The 27,222-nt window shown below is 38.2% G+C and overlaps 1 protein-coding gene across 3 annotated transcripts in view; it reads left to right on the plus strand.

Moving 5' to 3' along the window:
* The window catches only part of SLC24A3 (solute carrier family 24 member 3), a 783,926-nt gene that overhangs the window by 660,665 nt on the left and 96,039 nt on the right, over positions 1 to 27,222 (plus strand). For all 3 annotated transcript variants that reach the window (XM_069075482.1, XM_069075480.1, XM_069075481.1), the window contains exon 8: positions 19,431 to 19,456. In XM_069075482.1, coding sequence (XP_068931583.1) covers positions 19,431 to 19,456 — 26 coding nt within the window. The remainder of the gene's footprint in view (positions 1 to 19,430; positions 19,457 to 27,222) is intronic.

A 27,222-nucleotide genomic window follows, 5' to 3' on the forward strand; every position in this document is an offset into this window, starting at 1 on the left:
CACACACACACACACACACACACACACACACACACACACACACACACACACACACACAGTGCTTGGGCACTTCAGCTGCCCTCAACATGCAAATTATCAATTAGAGTCTGTGAATATTCTACATGCACAATGATAAGGTAGATCTACATTTCTCTCAGACAACTATAAAGCAAATGTTCCATAGCCATTAAACTGTGACCTCTTAGAGTGTGTATTTACAAAGAAGTTGTCAATATGATTAGACATTTTCTTTTAAGGGGGGAGAATGTCTGTTACTATAAGCAAGTAGTAGCTATCACTTTGAGTATTTTCATTTAACTCTTGGTTCTGTCCCCTTTAAGAAGTCTAATGTTAAAGTGAAAAATTCATCCACTCTTGAGGGAGAGGTTCTGAGCAAGTAGTTCAGAAATAGCTAGAGTATACTCATATTAAGTGAATCCCTTTTAAAAAGGCATCTCATCACTCAGACAATAGAGAAAAAGAAGAAAGATGCAGAGGTTTATAACTACAGCTGGCTAGAGAAGCAACATAGACAAATAGAAATTAGAGCAGTTAGGACCCTTAATGTGCATTGTAAATAGCAAAGAGATGCGAAGGCATTAATATTTCAAAAAGCTTCTGAATACAGGTTGGAACTGACAATCCTAGAAGCCTAAAGGTGGAAGAAAGACATTGAGAGCAACAGTTTTAGTAACAGTTAATTTAATAACTAGGAAATAAATTTGTACTTAGATTTTTCTTTTAAACTTTGCTCTAACTGGGGTATTTTGTAGTTTATTAATAGAAAGTATATGTAATAAATGTATATAATGCTGTAGAAATAGTTAAGATTGATATGAAAAATGTATGTGTAGAATCACTATATATATGTGTGTGTATATATTATATATGCAATTATACCTACAGATTCATGGTAAAGTAGGGCAAAATAATAATAATTATATATATATATATATTGAGTCTAACAGGAAAACAACATATATGTTAACTATAATATAAATGAAGAAAACAAAAATACAACAGAATTCAAATCAAGTACAGTGGCCAATGTGGGTTTTATATGTTTGATATCCAAAAGCATTTCCCCCTTTTCTGTTAAGAAATGATAATCTATAAATATGGAATGTTATATAATCCTATGTTCTGTCAGTAGCAGATGATTTTGTTTATCTTTTTTTGCTTAATTTTTAAGGGAAGATACCAGACAAAGGAGTTATTGGGAAGTGATTGTGGAGTCAAAATAAAATGCTTCTAAAATTATTTTCTAAATTTATTTAAAAATAGTTCAGTATGTTGAATGATAAACCTTTGCTTTTCTCAATAGTCCACTTCTAAATCGGATTTAACCACTGGCACTGGCACTGGGCTACCCTGTGGTCCCTTATTGCCTGAACTGCCAATCCTCAAAGTATCTATCATCAGCAAATGGTATTTTGGATCTACTGGATTTTTGCCTCCCCTAATTTCCTTAGCTTCACTGGTTTTTCTGATGCCCAAGGACTCCTTGAGGTAAAAACCACAGGAATTCCTCTCTGGTCTGCTCCCCTCCCACCTACTTTTTCCTAAAAATAGATCTCCTTCTAAGGTACTTTAAAGGGGGATTTTATACAAAACTTTGCAGTATATTTTTCTGGACAGGCTACTAAAATCTACTACTCTAGTCCTTCATTAGGATACAGTAATCTAAAGCCCAGGAAAATACTTTCTTCCTAGCCTTTAGAAACATCTTAGAAAATACCCCTCAGGCACTGATCTGTACCTAACCTGATACTCTATACCCACAGACTACAGAATATGAAACCCCATACTTACCTTGCACCAACCTTTCCCTACTCTCTGCAAAAAGGACTTTCCTATGCATTTGGTAAATCAATTTCTGCCCCACCTCAAATGGAAGTTTTGCCCCCTGGGTATTACAGATTGATCCATTACCACCACCACCATTAAACTCAACTGTTTTTTTCTACATTGTGCTGCCAGTGTGTCTCTGTACCAGCCTAATTCACTGAGATGTGACTATAATTTGCATAATCATAATTTACATAAACTCAAATCCTTCATTGCATAGTCAGTCTAACAGCTGGAAAAAAAATCCTCCTTTTTTCCCCTTTTGGTCTTACTGCTAGATAAAGGGACATTATGAACACTAAGATGCAGGAAATTGCCCACAGTAAATATGCTTATCAGGCAGTCTCAGTTGGAATCAGTGGGCCAGCTCCAGATAACCTCATCCGAGAACAGGCCTGGCTGTCAAATATAAATAGCTGCTAACTACCACACTGGATCTGTACCCTGTGAGCCCACATACAGGACCTGTGACTGGCACTCATGAGCAGTGGAAATCTACACAAGGCAGTTGGTTCCACTGAGCCAGTTCAGCAAATATTTGTCAAGTGCCTACTATGTGCAAGGCCCCAGGCTAGGTACTGAGACTCTGTAGATATCTTTTCTGTTTTCATGGCTTTGTGAAGGGATTGCTCTGGGAGGTGGCTGAGCTATTCCTGATCAATTCAGGAAATAAGAATGAAAGGGGTTCTAGGAAACGGAGAGGAAGAAATAAGGTGGTCGCCCTCCTTCCCGTTGTTGAAAATGGTTTCTGACTAGTCAGTCAGCATTTATGAAGAGTCTGCTATGTGACTTGCCCTGTGCTAAACCCTGAGGGTACAAAGATAGGCAAAAAGCCATTCCTTGCTCTCAAGGAACTCACAGTCTAATGTAAAATAACACCTTAGAAAATACGACCTGGTGGGCATTCTCAGACTTTTCTTTTACATTGAGAATATCTTTACTGGAGTAAGTTGTGAAAAAATGGAATGATAACACTGTCAAGTCAGGCCTGGAACTCGTATCTCCTCAGTACCCCCTACCCATGGGACCTCTCTCTCCCTCTGATCAGAGGTTCCCAGGAACTTGTATGTAAGTTGGGCATCCAGACCAGCCAGCTCTTACTTTTCCACAGCTGCACTCCTCTGCACTAATTCTTTTTTTTTTTTTTTGCTTTTTGAAGGGAGGAAGGTAGGCAATTGGGGTTAAGTGACTTGCCCAAGGTCACACAGCTAGTTTTTTGTGTTAATTGTCTGAGGCTGGATTTGATCTCAGGTCCTCCTAACTCCAGGGCCAGTGCTCTATTCACCACGCCATCTAGCCATCCCTCTGTGCTAATTCTTGATGCCTAAAGCTGTATTCCTCCTCCCTTTGACTTCCCCCATCCTTGATTTCCAGCTTCCTTTTGTGTGTTATCTTCCCCAGTCAGACCGTAAGCAACTTGAGGGCAGTCAGTGACTGTCTTTTCCCTTTCTTTGTATCCCTAGCACTTAGTATGATGCCTGTCACACTGTAGACACTCAGTGCCTATCCCCCTAAATGACCCTGAATGACCCCAACAAAATTTACCTTTTACCATTGCTTCCTTTCCACCCCACTAAATCACCCCCTTGGTCTTTTTTTGATGCATTTCAGTAACTAATCTAGACATAGGAATTCTTTGATTCTGTTTCAAAGTTCACCTGGTTTGATGAACTCTTTTTTAATATTTTGATAATTTTATTTCAATATAATTAGTTTTTATATGATCCTATGTAATTTATTTTATGTATTTAAAAACATGATTCTGAGAATGGGTCCATAGCCCTTGTTGAACTGTCAAAAGAGACCATGACACAAAAAAAGGTTAAAAATCCTTGTTCTAGAGGCAGCTTGGTGGCATAATGGATAGAGTGCTAACATTGGAGTCCAGAAGAACCAAGTTTGAATTCTGCCTCAGACATTTACTAGCAGTAGTGTGGCCCTGGGTAAGACTCTCAGCCTCAGTTTCCTCATCTGGAAAATAGGGTTAATAATGCTACATCCCTTACAGGGTCATTAGGAGGATAAAGTGAGATAATATATATATATATAATTATATATCATGTATAATATATAATCATATTACATATATGATTATATTATAATTTATATCCTGTAAACACTAAAGTACTATGTAAATGTTAGCTATTATGCCAACCCTCTCTCAACTTTACAGATATGCAAATTGAGATCTAAAGGGGTCAAGCAACTTTTTCTAGGTCAAATGTAGTAAATGGCAGAGGCAGGATTTAAAGTGCAATTCTCTAATTCCAGATCCAACCCTTGTTACAATCTACTATATCACCTCTCAGTAAAAACCATCTTCCCTCTGCACCCCTCCCAACCTCTCTCACTAATTGACCTTGCATCCCTTATTCTATGACCCTTTGTGAGGGAGAAGAGAATCCCTAGGGATCCTTTATAGCTAATGGTTTGTGACCTTACACCATGACACCATGTTCCGATCCTGTCTCCATCACCACCGAGGGTTGAGGTGTGTATCCAACTCTAAGCTAGGCATTCCTTAGCCTTTGTTACTCACTCAAACTTTTTCACATCTCACATGTCTCATTAAATTAGCTACATAAACATAAGGCTTATCATATGTATTGTCATTCATGCTAGAAATAATTATTTGTGTTTAAAAAAAAGATAAGTAAACCAGACAGCACAGTTACTAGGTAGTCTTTTACTTTTTGAGTGAGAAAAGTCAAATCATTTGTGATGAAATGTATTTTGATAAAATGAAGTGTGACTGCCTCTGATCTGTTTATGATGAACACTTCTCGGAACTCTTTCTTGGGTAGTTCAGCAAATAGAGTTCCTTTCGATATCCATTTAACCTAACTGGTACCCTTGTTATTTTCCTATCATCATCACTATTATATTTATTATAGGATAACCATCATTAGCTCAACTCTTGCCTCTTATATAATCCTTTTTTCCCTAGTTTACTTTTCCAGAAGGATCCTACAGCCCTCAAATTGATTCATGAGGCAAGAATCCTTATTTAAATTTAACTTAGGGTAGAAGTCATATCCATGCATAACTCTGGCCAACTCCCATGCTTTCCACTTTAGAATCATCTCCTCACATGTAATCAGGAAAGCTGTAGTTAATTCATCTGTTTCCCCTCTTGATAATTCATTCTCATTCATTTGGCTAGATAAAGGCCAAGAGAAATGACTGACAAATAACAGAATTTACAAAGAGTTCCATGCTACCTATGTGAGGAAGCTCTGGGTGGTATCCTGCTGAGATTATTTCCCTTTGATAAATGGTACAAGAGGAAGTATTTTCAGAGTTCCTGCCTCTTAAAGAGTCAGTATGATGTTCAATTTTGTCTCCTATCATTTTTGATAGTTTTAAATTTTGGCAGAACTTGTGACTGTAAAACACACTATAAAAGCTTAGATTTAGAAATATGACACCCCTTTGCTCCATATTTATATAAAATATCACCATAAGGGAACAAAACACATAAAAAAATGACACTTCTATTTTTAAACAGTCTTCTGTTTAAAGTGGGGCCCTAGCACTAAGGCTGAGCCTTCTCAACTCAACTTCCTAGCTTTATACAATGAAGTCTTCTGAAAAGTCTTTTTTTCTTCATCCATCCTGAAAGTATCACTCCACCTAAAGTTTTATTCCTGGAAAAGGTCCCAGTGATAAGGTGGCTCCGGTAGATGGAAGGCTTCTCAGGCAAAGGAGTATGAACTTTGTGGGCAACAGGAAGCCACCGAAAATTTGTGAGCAGAGAAATGACATGACATATTGAATGCAATGACATGCATATTGAAGATTGATTTCAAATTGACAGAACTGTCAAACTTGAGACCCTCAGGCCTCAAGCAGCCTGTAAAATTCCTGAGTGCTGCCAGAACCAAATTAAAATATAATTGGTGAATATTTAACAAAAGAAATTAAAATACAAATACATCAGTGGTTTTCAAGTCAGTATGCAAACCACACGATTCTGTTTCTCCTTGAGTTTGACATCACTGTCATAAAAAAAAGTATTAAAGAGGAGAAAGAGCTCAGGCAAGAAGACCTATTAGGGAGCTTTTGCAATAGGTAGTACTGAGGAACTGCCAGAGGGTAGTGGCCATGGCAATAGAGAGGAGGCGACAATCACAAGAGGTATTGAGAAGTTGGAATCCATTAAGTCTCTATTCCCCATGACCAACAGTAGTACCTTTATTTCAGATCAAGGTTCCGTTGATGTTCACAACAGTTCTAAGGTAGAAGGAGGTAAAGTCATTTAGCTAAAATCATTTAACAACTAGCAATGGGATAAGAATGTACTGCTTCCTGTGTCTCAACTTAGGATTCATTCCACTAAATTACAACTTCTTTTCTCTGAACCTTGTGGGTGTTTAGAAAGGGAGGAATAACAAGATCGGCTGGACCCTAAGCTCTCTTCTACCCACATCTCTCTCCCTTTGCCCATCATGCAGAGCTCTAGTAAAGACCAGCTTCATTTGGAGTGGGGACTTTCTAGTCCAACTCTGCTATTAACTCAGGCAAAGGGACCTTTTGAGTCATGTGGACGACTCTTGCCTCCTGACTGATTATATGTGAGAGATGAGAGGGAAAAGGCAACAATAGCAGTCAGATTTCCAATGGGAGACTACATGAAAAGTGGTGCCACTAGCAAAAATAATGAGTTCCATATTGAGAGCAGATTTAGAAGGAAAGATAATATGTTTCATTGTGAACATATTGATTTTATGTTCCTGGTGGAATATCTAGGTAAAAATGACCTATAGGCAGTTGGAGATAAGGTTCCTGAGTTCAGAAGAAAAGGAGGGTCTGACTCGAATGTACACTTTCATCAGTACAGAATTGGCATTTGAATTTGGAGAAGTAAATGAGAATACTAAGAGAGAAATCTTAAAATATTTAGGAGTAAATTTTAAAAGAATTAGCTTTCATTCATTTAAACTGTCCCATAACGTATTGCATCTAAGTCTTACTTTATAAGTATATAGATACATATGTAGGCACTTAGCAATCATCAAATACCAGTTTTTGCTAGGTGTTCCACACCGTGATAAAGATTATGGGGCACACCTAGGATAAGGCAGGATCCCTGCCTTCAAGAAGCTTAAAACTGAATCAGAAAAATATTGCTTTCAAAATGTTAACTCTAACGAGTTCTATGAGATCATACAGGATTACATTATTCAGTGTTAAACGAAGGGTAAGTAGATATGGTGTTCAAAATATGTACCTCCCTAACCTGTCATCTCATACCTTCTCTCCATATCTTCTCATACATCTGCACCATATAATATGTGTATAATTGTATAAAGATTAATAAATGAAGCCATTGACTTATTAGAGCAAAGATCAGAATCAATATCAAATTAGAAGAATAAAATGTAAAGCTATGGGGTTGAGTTAAAACACCACCAAGCAGGCCTATTTAAACAAGCTCTTCTTCCACAAATAGGAAGTATATTTAAAAAACAAAAATTAACACTTTGGTTTTTTTGTTGATGGTTTTTGTTTTTTCTGTGGGGGAAGGGGGGTGTTATTTGTTTGTTTGTTTTTGGTACGGGCCTGTGAGGTCATCAATGTGGACAACTAACTCTCAGTGTGGAAATTTGATATCAAGATATAAATCAACAACTCATCTGTAAGTTATAGTCTTATCAAATTGCCTGGAATATCGAGAGGCTAAGTAACCTGCCGGTGATCACATAAGTGCTTCTGAATGTGTCAGAAATAGGACTTCAAGATAGGTCTTCCCTAACTCTAAGTCTCTCCTGCTGTCTCTAACACCACACTGTCTCTAACCAGTATAAATCAGTCACCACAAGAAAACCAAAAGAACCTAGAAACTACCTTAGCCAGTAAGCACTTGAACCCCTTGCCAAGCAGAGAGATGTACAGTAGATACATGCTATCTTACTACTCCCTTATTTATCTTGGGAATCAACTCTTTATTAGTCAATACAATTAGATTCTTCCCAGTTAGACTCCTTGGCAAACAAGAGCAAATTAAGAATTAAGCACTTCTTCCTTCCCTCTGTTTTCAGTTATTATTGTGTTATCCAACTCAAGCAGCAATCTTATCCTTTCTTTGATCTTTCTCTTTCCCTAAGAATAACTAATATTATGAAAACAACAATAATAACACCAACAACTGAAATATTGTTGTTGCCCTTGGCTTTCCTTTCCATTCTGTTTCTTCTGACTTTTAATATGCTGACACTCTTCTTACAAGATCATGCCAAATATTTGTACTCATCCTTTGTCATCTGCCCTTGTTTCCATCATTTTTATCAGGGGCTCTTAACCAGGGGTACAGACCCTTTGTGGATTTGGGTGAAGGAGAGGCCTGAACTTGGATGGAAAAAAAAATTATATCATTATTTTCATGAGTCTTTGGTTTCCTTTGAAATTTTATGTATTTTACTTTATGCATTTAAAAACATTGTTCTGAAAAGGACTCCACAGACTGCCAAAGGGGTCCCTGACACACACAAAAGGAGTTAAGAGGGGCGGCCAGGTGGCGCAGTGAGTAAGAGCACTGGCCCCAGAGTCGGGATGACCTGGGATCAAAGCCAGGCTCTGATACTTAGCACCACACCCAGAAATAACTGGCCGTGTAACCTTGAGCAAGTTATTTAACCCCAATTGCTAAAAAAAAAAAAAGTTAAGAACTTCTGTATGTATCCTTTTAAAATTTAAGTTGTTTGGTGAGTTTTCTATATACCCATATTATTCCCTTCGGACAACTCCCTTTTTTCCTCCCCAGTGGAATTATTTCATTTTTGGTTCTCAACAATTTCTGTGACTCCAGGCCTGACCTACTCTACAGAATTTCAATCCATAAGATCCTATGTATTCATCCTCTGAACCACTTGAAATTTACTCTCTTAAAATCTGGAGTGCAGATCAGACTATGCCAAGTTTTCTCTTCTCTTCCACAAATTTTGGGAAGGAGTGATCACTTCTTTCTAAGGTTCCTATCATTTCTCCTCCAGCAACCCGTTATTCCCTGTGTAATGGGAATGTAAATTTTAAAGATCTTCCCTGCCCCTAGGCTAAAGTGCATCTGGAGCCTGGGGTGGGAGGCTTGTTTTTCAGTTGATACTTTTTGATTGGTCAGTGGGTCCAAAAGGTTGTTACATTCTCTGAGCCAGGAGAAGGCTATATAAGCCCTGATATGTAGCTTTGTTTTGGGGGCTCACTTTGAGAAGTGTTCAGTGATTTCATCTGGATTCTGGAAAGCTGTCGTCCAGAGCCCCCCCCCCCCGGCTTTGAAACCCAGATGTTGATTTGGTATGGATGCAATGGTTGCACAGTTTGGAAAACTGTGTACTTGATCTGTTTTTCTGTCTTGATAATTCTGTCTGTATATTCTGAAGTTCGGGGTGCTGACCTTTTTCCCCTGAATTAGGTAAACAATACATATTTGACTGATTAAAGTAAGCTTGTTAACCCATTTGGAGTTGCTTTCCTTTAACAAAGCAGATCTAAGAACCTGTGTTGGCAGTGACCCTGAGGATGCTTGGGGTGCTTGCCACTACACCCTGTTGGTGAGAATCAGATACAGAAGAGCCTTTTCCTTTGTTGAGTCCTCCACATCTTGAAGGATTAAATTATCATTAAAGCAAGCTGAGAAATTATTAGATACTCTCTTTTGGCAGAAAGACATCTAACAGGGAAGGAAGGAAGGATTATAATGCCAACCTCTAGGGATACAAATAGAGAACTAAAAGTCCCCATCCCTATATCATGCCTAATATAATGTTATGCCTATATATATAATATATGCTAGGCATATAACCTAGTCATATGGAAGACCAAGTAAAAAACTGGATTTATGAGTGAAAATTCACTACTACTGAAGAAAACAACTTAGAGTATATCCTATTGATGCTGGATGAATAATATCATATTCACACAGAGAGGCAGCCCTTTGACAAGAAAGCCTAAATTAAGGTATTTGGACATTTCGTTCCATTGGATCCCATGCAGGTATTTTTGACATTATTTATAGGTAACCCTTGGCAAATGGGATGCCTCCTTAATAAAAACCTGACTAGCTTGTCAGTGCTGCCAATTCCAAGTGGTGTGATAAACCCAGCAGTCTTCCTGCCTACAAAATGGATAGGAAACTCCTAATAAGAACACATGGGAACACATCAGTCAAGGTAGCCCCTTGATAGGTGCAGCATTCTATCTGTTGTTCAGCTATTTCCATGGAAGCAGAGGCTTTGGGTAATTTCTTAGAAGAGGATGGACCATAGACAATGATAGCTTCTCTAAATATGGCAGTAGCTGCAGTCTACAGGTATGGAGTGGTATGGCTAGAACACTAGTTTACATGCTTGTCACATGCAAATTTGCAGTCCAGAAGAAAATGGTTAAGGAGGCAAAAGGCTTTTAGTTTATACCACATAAGGATTAATCAAAGAAACTGGGGATGTTTAATACATTAGAGAAAGATCAGTAGGGAAATGGTGAGAAGGAAGAACTAGGAACAATGGATGAAAGTTGAAAAAAAACCCAAGTATAGACTTTATATCCAAAAAAGCTTCCTAAGAAAGCAATCTCCAACAGGATCTGCCTGCCTGGGTAGGCTGGGACTTCTTCCTCTCTGGAGGTTTTCATATTTTCAGGCTTAGGCTAGATGAGCATTTGTCAAGTATGTTACAGTTGGGAGGTGGGAGGGTAAGGAGTAGATTTTTTTCATGCATGGGTGAAATTAGATGACAACTGAGCTCCCTTCCAACTCTGCAAATCTATTATTCAGTGATTAATGGTACCCATTTGCAAGAGAGCTGGATGGATTCAGTTGTACAGTCTGTGGAATAATTCCTATCTTTCTGAAGTCAATATGATGCATAAGGATCAAAATCGGGACACACTGGCTTCATTAATATCATGTCCTACCATCTGACTTGCCAGCCCAGCCATGTCAGTCTGGTACCTACTTACCTCTCCAGGCTTACTTTACTCACTTTTACACATTCTACATTCCCGCCAAATTGGACTACTAGCTGTTCAAACAGGAAACCCTATCTTCAGCCTCCCTGCATTTGCAGAGGCTGTATTGTGTTCTCCACATGGGCCCTTCTCAATCTTTCTCTTCTTTCATGTGGCTCAGGTGCTCTCTTCTATGAAGCTTTCCTTGTTCTCCTCCCTGGGTATCCCCAGTTGACAGTGGTACTTCCCTCCTTCAATACTCCTATTGCATTTTGTCTGGATTTTTCCTTTGCAGCCACCACTCAAAGAGCTGCACAAAGTGTGGGTCAGGTGTACTGCATGTGTCTGAAGATCACACTAGTTAATTTTCTACTTATTCTGGTAAATCAGATTTTTTATTAGGAGACACTGACTGTCATCCTTAGATCCCCAGTACTAAGCGCAGTTCTTGACATAGAGTGGATCTTGTTAAGTGTTTGTTTGAACTGAATTTACATTTTTGGACAAGGACAATGAGGAAATTTGCTTTACTTGACTATATATGATTGTTACAGGGGTTTTACTTTTCTTTTTCTTTTACAAGGAGGAGGTGAGAGAAAATAAATGTTTTTTAACTGAAAAATAAAATAAGAACAATCATGCAAGATGGAAGGGGGGGTGGGAGAAAAATGAAATTGAAAACTCATCAATTCCTTGAACCCATTCCCCTCCCCCCAAGAATAATGGCTTTGAGAGTGACTCCTTCTGGTGATATGCACTATTGCACAGTGGATAGAGAGCCAGGCCTGGAGTCAGAAAGACTCGTCTTCAGGAGTTCAAATCCAGCCTCAGACACTTATTAGCTGTATGAACCTGGGCAAGTTACTTACCCCTGTTTTCCTCCAGTCCCCATCTGTAAAATGAGTGGAGAAGGAAATGGCAAACCATTCCAGTATCTTTGCCAAGAAAACCCCAAATGGAGACATGACTGAAGAACAAAAATTGATCCACTTGGATCAATTTGCAAATTTTTATTAAGCACTACATTCAATTCATTTTGTTATGGTCTGTGGGGAATAATGAAGAGACAAAAGACCTGATTCTTGCCCACAGGGAGCCAAATTCAACTTTCTTCTGGTGGGAAATAGATGGGCCATAGGGTGGAAAGAACTTTAGTTATCAACCAGAATTCAGCATCCTCATTTTTGTTGTATTTCAATTGTTTCAGTCATGTCCAACTCTTTGTGACCTCATTTAGGGTTTTCCTGGCAAAGATAGTAGAGGGGTTTGTCATTTCTTTCTCCAGTTCATTTTACAAATGTGGAAACTGAGGCAGACAGGGTGAAATGACTTGCCCAAGGTCCCATAGCTAGTAAGTTTCTGAGGCCATATTTGAACTCAGGTCTTCCTGACTCTAGACCTAGCACTCTATCCACTGTACCACCTAGTCACCCATCATCATTTTACAGATGAAAAAAAAAAAACTGAGGCACCTTACCCAAAGTCACAAAGGTAGCAGACCTGGGAGATCCAGGACCTAGGCCCTCTGACCCAAATTTCAGGTTACTCGACAAAATTGCTTCTCCTCCTTTACCCCAACATGACCAACACAAGATCGGTTCAGTGTGGTCAGGATGATATGTACCCTACAGTCTGGCGTGGCTTGGGCAAAGCTAACAGGTAGGGATGGGTGTAGAGGAAGGGTATTAGAGGCTTCTCCTGTCGAGCCAATATAGAATGAGAATGCAGCCATAAGTGGCCTAGGTGTTGTCTAGGTTAGCAGAGTGCTATCCTGGCTGGACCATAGAATCCAGGAATAGATAAGGCAAAGAGATACCATTTTACCCTCTGCCAATAAATTTCTGAAAGGAAAGAAAGGTCACTTCATCTCTGGCCTTCCTAATATATTTCAATGATTGAGTGAACTTTAAGAACTTGAAATACAGTTTTCAGGACCCCTAATCTGTAAGGGGAACATTAACGAAATGAACAGACTTGACCCTGGGATGATATAATAGTTGGATGCCTGGAAGGTAGAGTGGCATGGTGGTAAAGTATTACAATTGGAGTTCCCTGACTTTGCTTCTTATTACCTGTGTGGCCTGGAGAAATCCTCTTTTCTCTGGAATTCAATAACCAATTTCTTAAAATGAGGAGCTTGGACTAAGCAGTCTTTTAGTCTGAGCCTATGTCCTGATCCTTAGTTCTTGAGAAAACCTATGGCCGGGCTCACCCTTAGCACTGAGTGGTATCAGAATATCTAACCCAGTGCTACTGAAATGCGCTGATCTCATTGCTTAGTCCCAAACCCTACCAGGAGAGTAACAAGGAGTGGAGATTCTTACTCAACACTCGTTTTCAAAAGTTGAAAATCTATTCAAAAAAGGGTTGGGTTATTTGACTGGGCCAAAAAAATAAGATAACAAGCTTGCAAGAGAACATGATGATTGAGCACATCAGTGTGAGATACAGGGTCTGTCTCCCAAGGTTGATGTCCTGTGCAATGACATGCCTCTGAAATGTCACATCTTGCTGTGACAGTGATGGGTTAGCTGAAGGCTATTTCAGGAAGTTTTTAGCCCTCAGGGACTTGGAGCAACCAGCTGGTGGGCCTGTCAAATTGCAGAGGCCTCTCCCTCCCTACAGGAAACTTAATGGGGCTGAGAAACAGAGCCTGGAACACTGCCACTTCAACTGCACTACCATGGGTCTTAGGCTAGAAATACAAGGAGACAGAACATGAGCGCCATCTTGTGGTTATTATGGCTAGTGTTTTGCACAAATTATTTCTACCTTCGAAGATAACACACATTTCTATCTTCCTCTCCAATATTAGTAGTACTGTTTTAGCATGTACTTGTAGCCACAGTTAATAACTGATGAATGAAAGAATAATGAAGCAGGAAGAACCTGACCCTGATCTAACATCCCATCAATCTGTTTTTAACAACACATAGATTCACAATGGAAACAGCATAATGTCGTGGAAGAAAAATGAGAAGAAAATCATTTGAGTTCAGGTTTTTTTACTCACAGATTATGTGACTTTGGGCAGGATCCTTAATCTCTCTAGGCCACAATCACGTCATCTACAAAATGAGGATGGCAGTATTTGCTATGCTAACCCAAAGAGTTATTATGAAGAGTAAATAAAATAAGGTGTATGTATGTGTGTGAAAGCAAGTTTTACAAAACATTCTTTACACGTGAGGTCTTATTATCTGTAAAGATCAATAGATCTAGTTACATATATGCATATGTACACAGACATATGTGTATATTCATTATATGTGTGTGTGTGGTTGTTTTAAAAGTTTTTCAGGGATAATGGTTTCACAATTACATTTGTATCCTGTTCTAATGATTAATCACCCTCAGATGTTATTTTTTTTCCTATCTGAAAAATCCTCCTTTCTACCATTTTGAACCAATTTGCTCTTGGACAGCTATAGAGCACTTCCACATTCCCCTCATAAGAATAACTTTTTTATATAATTAAATGTAGTTAGTAAGTCCCCTTTAGCCTTCTGTGTTCTAAACTAGACAATCTACTTCCATAAATATCCTCTCAATATGACCTCTCTCCATCCCATCAATTTAGTCCCTCTTTTCTGTACTCTATTAGTTTCTCCTCTGGCTCTCCTTTGAAATATAGACCCAGCACTCTAATAAGGTCATGGCTGATTCCAAGCAAAAACAAAGGATTACTTCCTCACTCTCATGTGTTATGATCTGTCTGAGACAGTGTCACTCAGGCATTCCATTTTAGGCATAGAAACCTGTCAGCTTTCTTAGCACCTGACTCACATCCACCCCACAATCACTGAGGGCCAGATCCTCATGCTAGAAACATAGACAGGAAGTGAAAAAATTCTTCAGTCACCTGCATGTTTCCAAACCATCTTTATCTTTGACAGTGCTCATTCAGACCTGCTTCTTCTCCCTCCCCTGCTCTCCTTGCCATTCAGAAGTGGGGTATCTTGTCTGTAGCTTAGAATCAGCTCTTTGCCCCCATTCAGCTTCATTCTGTTTTTTCTTAAAACATTTCATTAGTTTACTGAGGTCACCAAGGATCCTGAGATCCACTGATCTGAGCAATAGCTCACCTGTAATTTACAATCTGAGAGTTTCATGGCAGCACAGAAATGTCAAATGATTGGACCTTGATAACAGAGCTAGAATGTGTCAGGTAACACTTGAATCCAGGTTTTCATGGTTCAAGGAGGTATTCACTTAGTGTCATCTAAAAACTTATTAAGACTTCTTTTGATTCATAACTGTGGTCATTTTGTGTTAAACGTCAGTATATTAAATAGCATTTTGGTTCTGTGGAAAGAACACTGATTCTGGATTCAGAAGACCAAAATTCAAATCCTGTCTCTGATGCTTATTCCTTGTGTGACCTTAAACAAGGCTTTTAACCTCAATGGTCCTTAGTTTTCTCATATGTAAAATCAGGAGGTTGTGCTCAATGGCCTCTCAGCCCAATGGCACCTATCAGTGAGAGATTCATGGCATAGACCCATCGTTTCCTGCTTCTTAGTGAAAATATTATCTAAAACTGAAGTCACAGTTTTTCTATAGTCTTTGACTTGCCCTCACCTATTCAGACTCCTTCATATTACTTATGACTTAGCGCTTTTTGCTATAAAAAACATTGTTAGTCAAACAGAATTTGCTTTTTACAAAACCATGATGAGTTGTTAAAGGCTTTGGGTATGTCTGGAAATAGGGTTAGGGAATGGACCTGTGCTTTGTTCAAAGAACTCCCAAGGGAGGAAATTTCCTCTATTAAAGCAAGTTGGTATCTTCTCTGCAACTTAAAGTCTTAGGGAGTTGCTTAAAGCCCTAAAGGGCAGCTAGGTGGCACAATGGATAGATTGCCAGGCCTGGAGTCAAGAAGATCTGAGTTAAATTTGCCCTCAGATACTTACCGTGTGATCCTGGACAAGTCATTTAACTCTGCCTCAGCTTCATAATTTGTATAATGAGCTGGAGAAGGAAATGGAAAATTGCTCTAGTATCTTTGCCAAGAAAACCTCAAAAAGATCAAGAAGGGTTGGACACAACTGAAAAGGACCAAACAACAACAGTAAATGAAGTCCTAAGAACTTAAGTAACTTGCCCAGGGTCACCAGCCACTATGTGTCAGAGGTAAGCCTTGAACCCAGATTTCAATTCCGGCTCTCTATTTTATATGCAAATGTGCGTATGTATGTATATGTGTCTTATATGTAAATATACAGATACGTACTGTGTTATATGTATATGTGTGTGCATATATACATATATACACACTTATGTATGTGTCCATAGAATGATGGTTTGCTAATCTCTTCTGCTATATTGTAGAAGTATTGACATTGAACTATATTTTGTCTGGATTTAATGATTTCATCTGTAATGGGAACTCCCACTGAGGAAACTTACTTCACCACTGCAAATGAGGAACTGTTCTACAATTTCATGGTTAATCTTAGTTTCCTGAAGCACTAAAAAGGTTAAGTGACTTGCCCAGGGTGATACAGACAGTATATGTCAGAGGCTGGATTCAAACCTGGGTCTTTCTGACTCAAGGTTGGTTCTCTGTACATTAGGGTACACTTCTCCTAGTAGAATTATTACAGTTACTTTTTTCCCCAGTCTCCTATGAGTTCTCCAAATTCAATAGTTAGAGATCGTACAGTAACAACTAAGGATGCCTTATGGGTATTAAATGACAAGTTAGCAAAGCCTTGTTGACTTGAAAACATTCAGAATTTTTTTAATATGCCTCCCCATTCCACTTGGACCTTCCCCACTTTCATCCTAGAAATCCTTCTCTCCATCATTGCACAACTGAATCTCTTTGTGAACACAGAGGTAAAATAAAAACTGTGAAGTCAATACTTGCTCAGAGCCATAAATTTTCATTCTTTCCTCTTTATTAGAGAAGTAATACAGGGGAATATGGGATTTTTTTCTAAGGTTTTTTTTTCCCCCTAGATTCTCATTTTTTTTTTCAAAGATGGAAGAACTTCTGGGCCTTTCTAGGTCCCTTGTAAACTACACATAATGTTTTTTGTTTTGTTTTGTTTTGTTTTTTAATTTTAGTTTCCCTGACTGAATCCCTATGTGATTGAGTATCACAACTATAATTAATTGAGATGGGCATCCTAAATCCTTGAGCAATGGGGGATACATGGGCAATTGTCTATATCTGGTGAAATCACATGTTCTTCCAAAACTACTGAAGGGTCTCAAAAGGCTATCCTGTCCCGTTGCTTCTTCTAAAGGCACCATTGCTAATAAGCCCTCTATAGGGCACCCCCTGCTGGGATGAAAAAAAATAGGAACTATGGAGCTCAGACTCAAAGTATTCATTTTTTGGTTTGAATCCAGTGCCTTTTTTTTGGGGGGGGGGGGTTTCTGGTGAAGGTGAGTATGGAAAACAGAGGCTATGAACTATACACTCATATTTCTGTTAGGACAGAGGGATCATACATATTTTATTTATACATACATACACACACATACACATATGGAGTTATGTGTATATATGCATATGTGTATATAAATGGACAACCATGCATATATATTTGATTTTTTAACAATGCCCTCCATTCTTCTAATATTCCTTTTCATATTGCCTGCGCACATTACCCCTATCAGCTCATGCTACTTCTGTAAATCAAGGAGGTAAATCTTTCACAGATCCTCTCACCCTCTCAGCCAAGAACCTTGCCTCATGTTTTACTGAAAAAAATTGAGGCCATTAACCAGGACCTCCTTTTTCTCCCCTCTGCCTCATCTCATATCATTCAGATGGCCTTTTGCCACTTGTTCCTCCTCCACCTGTCTGGCCATATTCCTTGCCAAGGCAAAGCAATTCCACTCCATCCCATCTCCTCCAGCAGATCATCCCCGTTCTCTCACTTACCTTCAGTCTTTCCTGCTACCCTGTTACAAATGTACCTATGTCTCCCCCATCCTCAAAAAAACTTTATTTGATCTTTCCATCTCTGCTGTCTGAACACATTGCTTTTGTTCTTTGTGACTAAATTCCTTGAGAAAGCTTTCTACAATATGTGTCCCCATTTCCTCTGCCCTTGCTCTCTAATTAGATCTCTACAATCTGGCTTCCAACCTCATCATTCAACCAAAACGGTTCTTTCCAAAGTTACTAATGCCAAATCTGGTGGCTTTTTCTCAATACTCATCCTTTATGACTTTCTGAAGCCTTTGACACTTTTACACATCATCCTCTTCTCCTTAATCATCTCTTCTTTCTAAGTTTCCAGGACCTCACTCTCTCCTGTTTATCATCCCGCCTAACAGACCACTCCTTCTCACTCTTCTTTGCTGGAATCAGCTCATGCCTAGTACCATAGGTGATCTACAGGACTCTGTCCTATATCTTCTTCTCCCTCTACCCTCTTCCATTAGGTGACCTCATAAGCTCCCATGGATTTAAATATCATCTGTATGCTAATAACTTTTAAATCTATTTATCCATCCACTATTTATCCATAGTTTATCCAACCTCTCTGTTGACCTCTAGACTTATATCTCCAACTGCTTTTCAGACATCTTGAACTAGATGACAAGTAGACATGATAAACTTACTATGTCTAAAAGCAAACATGTTATCTTTCCTCCCTAAGCCCTTCCTACTTCCATGCTTCCCTATTACTGTCAAAGGTACCACCAATCTCCCAGTCTTGCAACCTAGACACTATCCTGAATTCCTCACTGTCTCTTACCCACAAAATCCAATCTGTTGCCAAGACTGGTCAATTTTGCCTTTGCAAAATCTATCAAATATGGCCCACTTCTTTCCTTTTTGTACTGGCACCACCCTGGTGCAGGCCTCATCACCTTGCATCTGGACTATTGCAATAACCTACTGGTTAATCTGTCTGCATAAATCTCTCCCCACCCTGATCCATCCTCCATTCAACCACCAAAGTGATTTTTCTAAAGTACAGGTCTGATCCTAGCATGCCCCTACTCAAAATAAACTCCAGTGACTTCTTATCACCCCCAGGGTCAAATACAAAGTCCTGTTTCATATTCTTCCACACAGGGACACTGGCCTCCTAAACATACTCCATTTTTCAGCTTCAGGAATTTTCTCTGGCTATCTTTCATACCTGGAATACTCTCCCTCCTCCACTGCTACTACTGATGTCCCTGGCTTCCTTTAAGTCCCACCTTCTATGGGAAACCTTTTCCAATACCTCTAAATTCTAGTGCATTCCCTCTGTTGATAATTTCCCCTTTGGCCTGTATACAGCTTATTTGTACATAGTTGTTTGCAGATAGTCTCCCCTGTGAGATTGTAAGCTCCTTGTAAGCAGGGACTATCTTTTGCCTTTCTTTGTATAGCTATAATTTAATATAATGCCTAGCAAATAGTAGGCTTTTAATAAATGACAATTGACTGACTGACTGACTTACCAAGATATACCAAAGCAACAGACAGCTGAATTTCTATCTCCTTCCCAACCTTACCCCCAGGACCATTCACCTAGATTTGACTAGTACAGCTGGGCACCCACAGGTCCATTGTTCCTGGGATAGTGCAGCTCTAATTACTGCTTTATGGAAATTATGTAGTAAACAACTTGTAAATTTGATTACGTTTCCTCATATAACGAAGATATCTTTTCTTTTCTCCACAGTTTATATATGATGAAAAAGTTTCTTGGTAAGTAGAATTATTTTCTACTCTCTTTCCTCCTCTTTGATTATCAACAACTAAGTAAAAGCCAGGGAACGTGTAAAGAAGGTTTTTGCACCTTAAACAGCAAATTTTACTTAACTCTTTACATGTACACTTGCCTTCCTTCTCTGACTAATGCAATAAAATGTAAGCTGCTTAAGACCCGGGACTCCATCATTTAAAAAAAAATTGTCACCAATACCTAGCATGGTGCCTTTTCCTAGTAGAGCATTTAATAAATGTTTATTGAGTTGAACTGAAACAATACAGTTGCCATTATTCATTCAGGCAGCCCTCTTTCCTGTTCAAGAAGTGAGGCTCTTATAAAAAGGACAGATGAGAGAGCTTCAGGTTGTACTTTCATTGGATAATACATAACCCAGATGTTCAAGTCATCCATTCATCTTCCAACTGGTAACCTAGTAGGGATAACTAACCTGTGGCCCTGTACAAAACAAAGAAAACCTGGGATACTTTAAGTTCCTGAGTACATTTTCAAATAATTGGATTCACCATTATAGGAAATCATCTCCCTTTTATTTGGAGATGCATGTATATTTTCAAAGAAACTGGATCCATAGATTTGATCGGTTTTCATTTATTAAAGTGCTGCTCAAGATGTTTTTATAACTTTTGTTAAATCAACATAGTTTTCTTTTTGTCATCAAAAAAAGAAGGCAGAAATCACTTTGTAACCCAGGATAAATAAATGGAAAAAAAATAAATTTGGACTCTGGTCCAATGTTTAAATCCCCATGTTTGAGGTAGATTCTCAACTAGATCAGACATTCTTTAATGGAAATAGAAATTCAGTGCATGGTATGATCTCATTAAAGTTTCTCAAATATTTGATCTGTCAAAGTGGACTTCCCAGAAATATAATTTCACCAGTATGTCAGATTCTCATGGAAAGGCACCCTGACTATAGTCAATGGAGTATATTATTATGTGGAGTTGAGCTTGAAGTAATAGAAAATTAAAATGAGAGAGACAAGGGAGGTAGCTATGGTGTAGTAGAAAGACCAGTGAGATGGAAATCAGGAGATATGAGTTCTAATCACTGCTTAGCTCATAAACCTGGGGAAAGGTTTCCTTCTTTCTGGGCTTCAGTTTCCATACAGGTTAGAACTATTAGAGTATAGAGCATATGATATCTTCAAGCCCTTTCCCTAGAAAAATATATATTCCCTAAAAAAAAATCCTTTCCCTCTAAATTTTATGGAAAGGCAAACCTCCAAAGTCAGTTATCAACTGCCCCTTTCAAATACAATGAATATTTTCAAAATGTAGTGTGTTTATGAGCACCCCTGTGGTTTTAGTAATTCCAGGGAAAACACTGAGTGAGGGTGGTGGTTCTCTGTTCCATCATGGACCTTCCTCAATTTCCTGCCCCTCCAGGTGGATAATAGAGAGGATAGGAAGAAGAAACTACTACAGCAGGACCGAAAAAAATCTCTAAAGTGGTTTTCTATATTAATTAGACTTTCTCATTATGAAAAAAGAAGACAGAGTGAATTAGCACTTCCTAGGCTCAAGAAGAGGTTCCCTAAGCCCAATGCCTGGAATTCTCTGTATTATTCTTCCCCCCCACCCACCCCATTATTTTCATTTTACAAATATGGAAGAGATTCAGAGAGGTTGAGTCAAAGGTGGCATTTGAACTCATCTTCACTCCAACTTATGTGTTGCCTCCATGTTCATGGCATTACTGAATCTTATAAAGAGGCCAAGATAAAAATCGAAAGGTTTTATCGTAGCCAGAGCTCTAGGACCTAACCCCTTCATATCTTTCTGGGCATTTAATATTTCTTGGAATGTAAAAGAAGAACATGTTCATTTCCTTTCATTCCTGAAGTCTAATGTTAAAGTTCTAGCATAGCATTCCCAATACGAAGGCTAAATATTCCGGATTCTCTGTGAGAAAAGAGGAAACAAAACCCCTGGCATGAGCAACACAGTAGGTGTTCAACAGGTGACATTTAACTGACAAAGGAGTGCCAATTCATGGTTACGCATTCTCTAGCTTGGGTAGTGTTTGAATCATGAGGCACACACAGCTGTCATTTTCAGAGAAAAACTGCGTGGGTGGTTTCCATGGCAACCAAACACAAACTCATTCCCAGAGTACCAGCTAGTACTTACTGATATCACAGAGAGATACATTGGTCAGGGAATTTTTCATGAGGGAACCTGTGAGCATAGGCAGTACAACTAACCAGCTCACATCTGAAATATATGTCTAGTGATTGTTCTAAAGCCATAGCTAAGAAACTAAAGGATTTGGGAATAGGAATAGTGTTTTCATCTTTTTTTTTCCAGTTGGAGGTTATACTGGAGTAGAACATCCAAAACACTGGAATAGAAAGGATGACTATAGGATGAATAACTGACATTGAGATGGTACAAAATGGTATGGCTTTTGATATGAGCAGTATTAGAGGCTTCTGATGAGAGAACCAATGTATCTCATAATGACTGGAAAGGATATTAGTCTATATACATGGAATAACTTTCTACTGATCAGAGCTATCTACAAATGGAATGAATTGTCCCAGGACGAAGTCTCCAGGCAAGGGCTGGATGACTATTTGTCAGGGATGTTGGAGGGGGATTCATTTGCACATATAGGTTAGAACAGATAGTCTCTGAAGTCTTTCCCAACTCTTTGGTTCTGTGTCTGGCAAGAAACTAACCAAAATTAAGATGACTCAAATTTGAGGGTAAAGGAAAAAAGAAACCACTCACGTAAGGCTGTAAAACCAAATACAATAGAAGATAAATGTTATGTAGAATTAAATACCATAACAGAGGTAGGTACCTAAGAATTTTCAGGAGAAAAATAACAAGAAAGAAGGTCAGAGGAAATCTGCATAACTTTGGATAATTACCTTGCACCTGTGCACAGTTTACAATTAAAAAAATAAATCAAACTTGCAAATTCAAAACAAAGAGATAATAAATACACTCACATAGGTATCATGATCTAACATGATCTGATCACTGGGTGGAATCAGGTTCATAACTGTATTGAAAGGCTATAACTTGTTCAAAAGAAAAAGACTTAATGAGGTGAGAAAGGGACAGGAATAAACTCATAGGCTGAGGAGCTGTATAGATATATAAGAATCCATAAACCTGAAGGAAGAGGCAGAGTGCTGAGCCCTTCCTTGAGGGAATATAGAAGGAGGGAAAGGCATAGAAGTGATTTTGTGAGAACATACAACAGACCATCTAAGCAGATCATGGAAAGTACAGGCATGGTGCTTTGCAAAGTCTAATTCTATGATCTCTATATCAAAACCAATACAGAGGCAAGACATAGGAATGATGGAGAAAATTCAAATTTCCAAATGATTGTTGAATGTCCAATTATGCTAAAAATAAAACATATGATAATTTCTTAATGACCTAGTTGGAATTTCATTGCACAGATGACAGAGAAAGAAATGAGAATAACTATTCTGGGTTTAATTCTGACCAGGAAAGGTCATAAACTCATAGGATTTAGAACTGGAAGGGATTTAGAACTAGCTGTGATCTGAAAGATCATTTCATCTAAACTCTTCATTTTATAGAGGAAGAAATTGAGGTCCAGAGAGGATAAATAGTATTCAAGATCAATGAGGTAGTTAAGCATCAGTAATGGGATTTAGACTTGTTTCTTGATATGGAAGTGATGGGAATCTTGGGGAAAAGTAGACCTTGTTAGAAAAAAACATTGAACATAATCAGATGGGTATTCTAAACATTTAGCAAATCAATTCACAAAAGTTTCATGGAAAAAATGTATAATCCCATAACTAAAGGATAATTAGAGTTTCTCTAATTCTCCATTAGGGTTGTGATTTCATCAATATTCAATAATATAGATCTCAACCTATTCACACCTGCTCATTCTGTGTGACTTTTATTCATGCTCTCCCATAAATTCACCACAGAGGATATACCTAATGCAATGACAATAACCCTTTTCTAATTTTCTTAAAATCATGACAATACCAAAAGAGAGAGGCTCAAAAAATTGAGTTCTGACCCTGAAGTAACAAAGGAGGCATATGAAATCAATGTGGGTACACAGCAGTCTCAAATAATCTCATATTTACAAAGGTCATGCTATGAAAATGAAAGGCCATATAATTATCTATAAGATGAATCTAAAAGACTAAAGTACAGAATGGCCTGATGCTCTTTAAAGTTCTAAGGAAAATGAAGAATTTTGGTTGGGATTTTTTGTTATCATTACTCTGTTCATAACAAGAAGTTGAACAAAGGAGGAACAGGCCCAATTCTTGGGGAAATGGTAGAATGTTACTGAAGACTAAAGAAAGAAAAGCTCCTCAATTTCCATTTTATTTCTATCTTTTTTCTATCAAGAAGAATGACCTGCATTCTGAAAAGTATAGAACACATATCATTGAGAAAATTGAAACCCAAGACAGGTCAAATGAGAATAATACAGCACCCAGCCTTTTAAAATGAATCCAAGTCTCCAAGCCCAAACAAATCACAAACCAGTGTACTGAAAGAACGTACAGATGTAATCATGGTCCACTTGTTGACAATCATCAGGAGAAATCATATACAGTGGGAAAGGTGACAGGAGATTGGAGATAGGCAAATTTTGTTCCAGTTTTCAAAAATTAGAAAAAAAAGTGTATAGAATTCCAAATGGCAGAAACTACAAACCTGTAGATTTTACATGAATAGCTGGTAAGATCTAAGGATAAACAAATGATGTGTGAGTATTTATAAAAGAAAATTTTGTTGTTCAATTGTTTCAGTTATGTCTGACTCTCTGTGCCCCCAATTTGGGTTTTCTTGACAAAGATTCTGGAGTGGTGTGCCATTTTCTTCTCCAGCTTTCAGATGAAACTGAGACAACTGGGGTTAAGTGACTTGCCCAGGGTACTACAACTACTAAGTGTCTGAGGCTGGATTTAAACTCAGGGAGATGAGTCTTTGTGACTCCAGGTCCAGTGCTCTCTTTGATGCACCACCTGGCTGCCACAAACGAAAGTAGTAACCACAATTTAATGAATGTGTAGTCAGGAATTTGGGTTCCCAGCTCTACCACTTCCTACCTACTGTTACAGCCTTGGGCAGTAACTTCATGTGTCTGAGCCTCAGTTTCCTTATCAGGATAAAAGAATAAATAATCTACAGAATTCCTTCTAGCTCTAAATCTGATGTCTCTATGACTATGAACCATTAGGAGCATACTAGTCAATTAGTCAACAAACATTTATTAATCACCTGTTATGTGACAGGCACTATTCCACTATTCTAATCACAGGAGATACAAAGAAAAATGAAACAGTTCCTGCCTTCGAGGAGCTTACATTCCATCAGGGGAGGCAATTTGTATAGATACAAATATGTAAGAAATCAGAATGTGTAAGATAAATACCAGGCAATGTAAGAAATGACATCTGAGCTGAGCTTTGGATGAAACTAGGGATTGATTCTAAGAGGTAAGGAGAGAACATCCCAGGCACAGGGGACAGCTTGGGCAAAGGCAGTGAAACAGTGTGGGGAACAGCAAAGCTAGTTTGGCTGGATTGTAGAGTATATGAAGGATACTAATGTGTGATAATAAATAGGTAGGTTGGAGCCAAGTTTTAAAGGACTTTAAAAACCAGACAAATGTTTACATTTCCTCATAGATATAATAGAGAGCTATTGGAGTTTATGGAGATATGGAGACAGTTAGGTGACTCAGTAGATAGAACTCTGGGTCTAGAGTCAGGAAGACCTGAGTTCAAATCCAACCTCAGATACTTATTTGCTATGTCACACTGGGCAAGTCATTTTACCCTTATTTGCCTCAGTTTCCTCATCTGCAAAATGAGCTGGAAAAGGAAACATCAAACCACTCCAGTATCTTTGCACAACTGAAAAACCAGAGTTTATTGAACAGGAGTGTAACATGATCAGATCCACGTTTTTAGAATATTACTTTAACAGCTATGTGGAGTATGGATGGGGGAAGAGGGAGAACTTGAGGGAGGAAGACCAATTAGGAGGCTATTGAAATAGTCTAGGAGCTAAGTGATAAGAGCACAAAATGAAATGCTGTCCATATCAACAGAGGGAAGGGGATAGTTGGTGCTTATGATGTGGGAGATAGAATCTTTCAGGCTTGGGAACTTATTGGCTACATGAAGTACAAGAAAGAATAAGGGGCTTAAAGAGAGAAAAGAGGGTTTGGAACAGTTCCTATGGGGAATTCACTATTATTGATTAGGGAGAAATAAAAGGATTGCCTTGCTGCATCGAGGGGAGATTAATATAAATTTGTAGTGGACTCAGTAAGCACAATTGTTTCACTACTACAAAGTCATACCATGGTAACCTGATTTATTCTTTATGATATGGTTATTAAACTGAGATAAATGCTATGGGACAGTGTATCTTGATTTCAGCAGGACATTTGACAAAATGTGTCCTGTGATATCCTTTTCAACAGAATAAAGAAATGTGAACTAGATGATAATGTAGAAGGTGAATTCGTAGCTAGCTAAACACCACCACCTAAATAATGGTGAATAATGAATTGATATAAAGCTGAAGAAAGGTTTCACATGGAAACACAATGAAGAATCTGGTCAACATTTTATCAATGAACCCTAAAATCTGAGGGCTGTCAGGACCTGAGCAGCATTTTATCCAAACCATACATGAAATAAAACCACTCTATGACATATTCAATAAATAGTTGAACATTCTCCTCTTAAAACCCCCAAGCAGGGGAAACCCATCACCTCTCAAGGCAACCATTCCAATCATAGAAGAAATTCAGTAAGGATAAATATGAATGCCTATTTTTAGGTAAAAACAAATCAGTTGTTCAAACATAGGACTGGAGATGCCCAGTCTTCACAAATCTCAATATGAAAAGTACCGTGATTATAGTTTATCACAATCTTGATGTGAGCTCATTGTGATCTGCTGCTAAAAGCTAAGGCAATCTCATACCCATTATTTGTAATATTGTGTCCAGATTAAGGAAATTAATGGTCCTACCTTCCTATTAGTATGCTCTGATCAGACCACATTTGGAATATAATTTACATATCTGACTAACACTCTTTAAAAAGAACATTTTTACAAATCACAATGGGTTCAGAGGAGAGGGGCAAGGATGATTAAGTCTTAAAACCATGTCACAGAAGGAATACTTGAGGGTATTAAAAGAGTGTAGTCTGGAGAAAAATGAGAGATATCATATTTACCATTGAATATTCAAAGAGCTATTATATGGAACAGAGAATAGACTTATTCTGTGTTGTTTCAAAAGGCAGAAATTAGATCAGTGGGTGGAATTTACAGGGAGACATATTTTGACTCAATATATGAAAGGATTTTTCATCATTTAGAGCTATCAAAAAATAGAATGAGCTGCTTTATGAGGTAGTGAACTTCCTCCTACTAGAAGTATTCAAGCAGAAAGAGAAACTGTTGAACTACTTTTCAGAGATTTTTCCTGGGATTCCTAAAGCATTGGGTGGGAGATGTGATTAGATGAACTCTAAGGTTACTTCCAACATGAAGATTCTTTTTATTTATTTATTTTATTCTTAGGAGGGAAAAGGGAAATATAATTTACTTACTTTTTTGTTTGTTTTCAACATTCACTTTTATAAGATTTTGAGTCCCAAACTTTTTTCTCCCTCCCTTCTTTCCCCCTCCCTAAGACAAGCAAGGGCTATATACAACATTAAGATTCTTTGAAAAGTTTTATAAACCATTAG

The sequence above is a fragment of the Petaurus breviceps genome, unplaced genomic scaffold (genome assembly GCF_028583685.1).
Source record: "Petaurus breviceps papuanus isolate PSGF00001 unplaced genomic scaffold, PetGlider_PUasm1.0 90919, whole genome shotgun sequence".
In the NCBI taxonomy this organism is placed as follows: Eukaryota; Metazoa; Chordata; class Mammalia; order Diprotodontia; family Petauridae; genus Petaurus; species Petaurus breviceps.